Genomic DNA, 4,361 nt, shown 5'->3' with positions numbered 1-4,361 from the left:
GCGGGGGGCCCGGGGGGGGGGGGGGGGGGGGGGGGGGGGTCGCGGGGGGCGCGGGGGGGGGGACGGAGGGATGAGAACGGAGGAAGGGGCAGGAGGGACACAGGGAGGGGTGGGTGGACAGACGGACAGATGGGTGGAGGGACGGACGGGGGGATAAATGAATGGGTGGGTGGGACGGGGGGAGGACAGACGGGTGGACGGGGTCCTCCAGCCCCCACACTCTCACCGGCCGCGGCTGCTCCCACGGCTGCCGGGCACCCACGGGGCCACAGGTGGGCTGTCGTCCCTGTGCCACCGCTGTGACCTCTCCGGTGTCCCCGCTCACGTCCCCATGCCACCGCCGTGACCTCTCCGGTGTCCCCGCTCACGTCCCCATGCCACCACCGTGCCCTCTCTGGTGCCCCCGGTCATGTCCCCATGCCACCGCCGTGACCTCTCTGGTGTCCCTGGTCACGTCCCCATGCCACCACCATGACCTCTCTGGTGCCCCCGGTCATGTCCCAGTGCCACCGCCGTGACCTCTCTGGTGTCCCCGGTCACATCCCCATGCCGCAGCCGTGCCTTCTCCGGTGTCCCCGCTCACGTCCCCATGCCACCGCCATGCCCAGCGCCTCGCTGTGACCGCTGTCCCCAGAGACATCGCCGGTCCCCAGGCCCAGCGGCGGCGATGCTGAGCCCCAGCAGCACGGAGTCCCCGACGGATGGAACACCCCGAGCTGGAAGGGACCCACAGGGGTCACCGAGCCCAGCCCCCGGCACCGCACGGGCCCACCCGAAATCCAGAGCTCTGACGGAGAGCACAGTCCAAACGCTTCCTAACCTCAGGCTTGGTGCAGTGACTGCGTCCCTGGGGAGCCTGTCCCAGTGCACGGCCACCTCTCGGGGACAACCTCTTCCCCGTGCCCATGACCAACTCCCCGCCACCCTTCCCTCCGGGGGGCCGCAGCCCCGTGCCGGGGCCGGATGGTGCCTGGCGGCCACGGGAAGGGCGGCAGCGGCAGGGCCCCGGCCCCCTCCCTTCCGTCGCGGCGGTGCCGGCCCTGCCAGCGCCGTGCCGGCCGCTGCAATAACAGGAAACCGAGCCGGGAGCCCCACGGTGCTGCAGCGGGGAGATAAACGCGCCCCACCGCCAGCCCCGAGATTCAACCACGGGCACCTTCCTACGTGTGCTGCCGTGCGGCTCCCGCTCGTGGTTGCGGCCCCAGGCTCGTGTTTTCTCCCTCCTTCCAGGAGCAAACAAGCGCGGATTCAGCTCGGCGCGCCGCAGGACGGGGAAAACAACCCGCAGGCATGTGGCCGGCGCCAGGAGCGCCTGCAGCACCGCTGGCCGGCCGGGAGCCCCAGCCCTGCAGGCAGCCGAAGGGCTTTGGGGTGCGGAGCGTGGCCCCGCGCAGCCCTCGGGCTGTGCCCTGCGGGTGCTGGCATCCCACAGCCCCACGCCGATCCCACAACATCCCCAGGGAAACTTGGCAAAGGACGTTTTATTGGCATTTACGAATTGTTCCTGCCACGGTGGAGCCTGCCAGGCCTGGGCAGGGCCGGGAGCAGGGCTGGTGCTCCCCGTGCGGCTGCGGGGAGCTTTTCCACCATGAGCCACCAGCCCTGCCGCGGGCCAGCGCTCCGGTGCTGGATCCGCCTCGCTGGGCCCTGCCTGGAGAAGGGCAGCGAGCCCAGACGCAGCGTCCCAGTGCCAGGGCCAAGAACATCGCTGGGCCCACGCAGAGCCGTCGGGTGCCTTGCACCAGCCCCCTTGGCAGCAGCACGACAGCTCTGTCCCCGTCCCCACGCCGATGCCACATAGGTCCCTGGAGCTGGGCACTGCAACGGGAGCAGCAGCCGGCGGCACGTCCCACGTCGGAGCAGCCGCTTCCTCAGGCGCAGGACACGGAGCACGGCAGCCCCGCGGGCAGGGGCTCGGCTCCCGGCGCTCAGGGACAGACGGTGGCCGGGGCCGGGGCCACCCAGCCCTGCCGGGGCGCGGGCGCCGCGGCGTGGGTGCGCTCGTGGCGCAGAAGGTGGGTCTTGCGGCTGAAGCTCTTGCCGCACTGGGTGCAGATGTAGGGCCGGTGGCCGGTGTGCACGGCCTGGTGCCGCGCCAGGTTGGTCTTGGAGCTGAAGCGCTTGCCGCACTGCGCGCAGCCGTGGGGCCGGGTGCCGGTGTGCACCGCCTGGTGCCGCGCCAGGTGGGACTTGCGGCTGAAGCCGCGGCCGCACTGCTCGCAGGTGAAGGGGCGCGCGCCGGCGTGCGCCTTGGTGTGCGCGATGAGGTTGGGCCGGGAGCTGAAGCAGCGCCCGCACTGGGGGCAGGCGAAGGGGCGCTCGCCCGTGTGCACCCGCAGGTGCCGCAGGAGGTGCTGGTTGTGGGCGAAGCCGCGGCCGCAGTCGGGGCAGGCGAAGGGGCGCTCGCCCGTGTGCGTGCGCTGGTGCGTGGTCAGGTTGGGCTTGTGGCTGAAGGTCTTCTCGCAGTGGGGGCAGGCGTAGGGCTTCAGCCCCATGTGCCCGCGCAGGTGGGCCGTCAGGTGCCGCTTGTCGCTGAAGCCGCGGCCGCACTCGGCGCAGGCGAAGGGCCGCCCCTCCAGGTGCAGCCGGCGGTGGGACGTCAGGTTCTTCTTCCAGCTGAAGCTCTTCCCGCACTCGGGGCAGGGGAAGGGCTTCTGCTCGGCGGGCGGCAGCGCGGCCCCGTCGGCCGGCTCGGCGTGCAGCTGCTGGTGCCGCAGCAGGTGCTGCTTGTGGGCGAAGCTGCGGCCGCAGCAGGCGCAGGCGTAGGGGCGCTCGCCGGTGTGGGTGCGCTGGTGCCGCACCAGGTGCGTCTTCTTGCGGAAGCGGCGCCCGCACTCGGTGCAGGGGAAGGGCCGCTCGCCCGTGTGCGTCTTCTGGTGGGAGCGCAGGTGGATCTTCTGGCGGAAGCGCCGGCCGCACTGGGCGCAGGGGTAGGGCCGCTCGCCCGTGTGCACCCGCAGGTGCCGGGTCAGGTGCGCCTTCTTGCCGAAGCCCTTCCCGCACTGGGCGCAGGCGAAGGGGCGCGGAGGTGCCGGGGCGCCGCACTGCCCGCACGGCCGGGGCTGCGCCGCGCAGCAGCAGTGCTGGCAGGCGCCGGGGCCGGCCAGGCCCTCGCCCAGCAGCGGCCAGGCGAAGGCGGGCAGCGCGCCGTAGCCCAGCTCCGCCGGCTCCCCGGGGCTGGGCGGCTCCGGCTTGCAGGCGCCCGCGGCGGGCGGGGAGGCGCTGCCCGGGAGCTGCCCCGCCAGCAGGGCCTCGGCGCTGAGGCCGGCCGGCCACTCCTCGTCCTCGTCTTCCACCTTCACCTTCCGCACCAGCCAGTCCTCTGCGGGGCACAGAGCGGGGCTGTGGGGACGCGGTCGGCGCTCCCCGTGCTACGGGTGGGTTGGCACCGCCACGGGAACCCAGCGCCCGTCACCGCGTGTCCCCAGCGGGCCCGCACCGTGCCGACCGGTGGGTTTGCCACGAGCTGGCGATGCCGGCACGGGAACCTCACCTGAGCAGCCGAGCTCCAGGCTGCCGTGTCCCTGCACGGCCCCCGCGTCCCCGCCGCCCGGCTGCTCCTCGCCATCGCCCTCAGGCAGCGCCTCCGCCTTGGGGACCAGCAGCCTTGCTGGGAGGAGAAAGTGTGGTAAAGCCGGGGGCCCCTCCAGATCCAGGGGCCCCAGGGCCTTGGCACCAACCTGAGCCGGCACAGCCTGGTGCCTCCGTCTCCGCCGGCGCCTGGGTGTGTGGCTCCTCCACGTGCTCCGTGTGCGGCACCGGCTCCGGCTTGGTGATGGGGACACCTGCAGGGGACAGCACCAGGATGAACCGGGGTGGCTCTGCCTCCCAGTCCCGGCTCCTGGCTTCCCACCGGGGCCCGCACCAAAACCCAGCCGCAGCGGTGCCGGGGGCCGGCATCTCCAACTGGCCGGGCCCCCGAGCTCGTGGCCCTGCGGCGGGCACGGGAATAAACCCGGAGGCTCCGGAGCGGGCGTCGGTGCCGCTGCCTTACCCAGGGCGAGCAGGGCGTCGAAGCTCTCCCTCATGGCGCCGTCCTGCCGCGGCCACTCTGCGTCGGCACCTGGGGGGGCTCAGACCCTGCGAGGGGCAATGGGAAAACCGGAGGGGAGCAGCTGGAGCCCCCCGGCCTTGTCCCCAGCCCCCCACAGGGACACAGCACCAGTGCCGCCGCCCCATCCTGGGCACCCCGAGGGGCTTGCGCCCCCCGCGGCCCCTGTTCCCCCCCTAACCCCCCCAGCTCCTCCCTGCCCTTCCCTGTCCCCTCCATTGTCCCATGTCCCCCCACGTCCCCCCCGTGCCCCGCACTGCCCCTGTGCCCCCCCTCCCTGCCCTGCCCCCCCATTGCCCCACGTCCCCCC

At 73.4% G+C, this 4,361-nt stretch overlaps 1 protein-coding gene across 1 annotated transcript; it reads right to left on the bottom strand.

The window, feature by feature from the left end:
• Positions 1 to 1,463: 1,463 nt before the first annotated feature.
• On the bottom strand, positions 1,464 to 4,225 carry ZNF467 (zinc finger protein 467). The gene is made up of 4 exons (XM_035311278.1): positions 3,995 to 4,225; positions 3,681 to 3,785; positions 3,494 to 3,610; positions 1,464 to 3,322 (listed from the first exon to the last, which is right to left on the bottom strand). Exons 1-4 carry the CDS (start codon positions 4,026 to 4,028, stop codon positions 1,929 to 1,931), a joined length of 1,650 nt encoding a protein of 549 aa, XP_035167169.1. The 5' UTR covers positions 4,029 to 4,225; the 3' UTR covers positions 1,464 to 1,928.
• Between the last annotated feature and the right edge of the window lie 136 nt (positions 4,226 to 4,361).

The sequence above is a fragment of the Oxyura jamaicensis genome (genome assembly GCF_011077185.1).
Source record: "Oxyura jamaicensis isolate SHBP4307 breed ruddy duck chromosome 2 unlocalized genomic scaffold, BPBGC_Ojam_1.0 oxy2_random_OJ72146, whole genome shotgun sequence".
Lineage (NCBI taxonomy): Eukaryota > Metazoa > Chordata > Aves > Anseriformes > Anatidae > Oxyura > Oxyura jamaicensis.
Note: the sequence above shows the minus strand (reverse complement) of the source record. Positions and strands in the feature narration are given on the sequence as shown.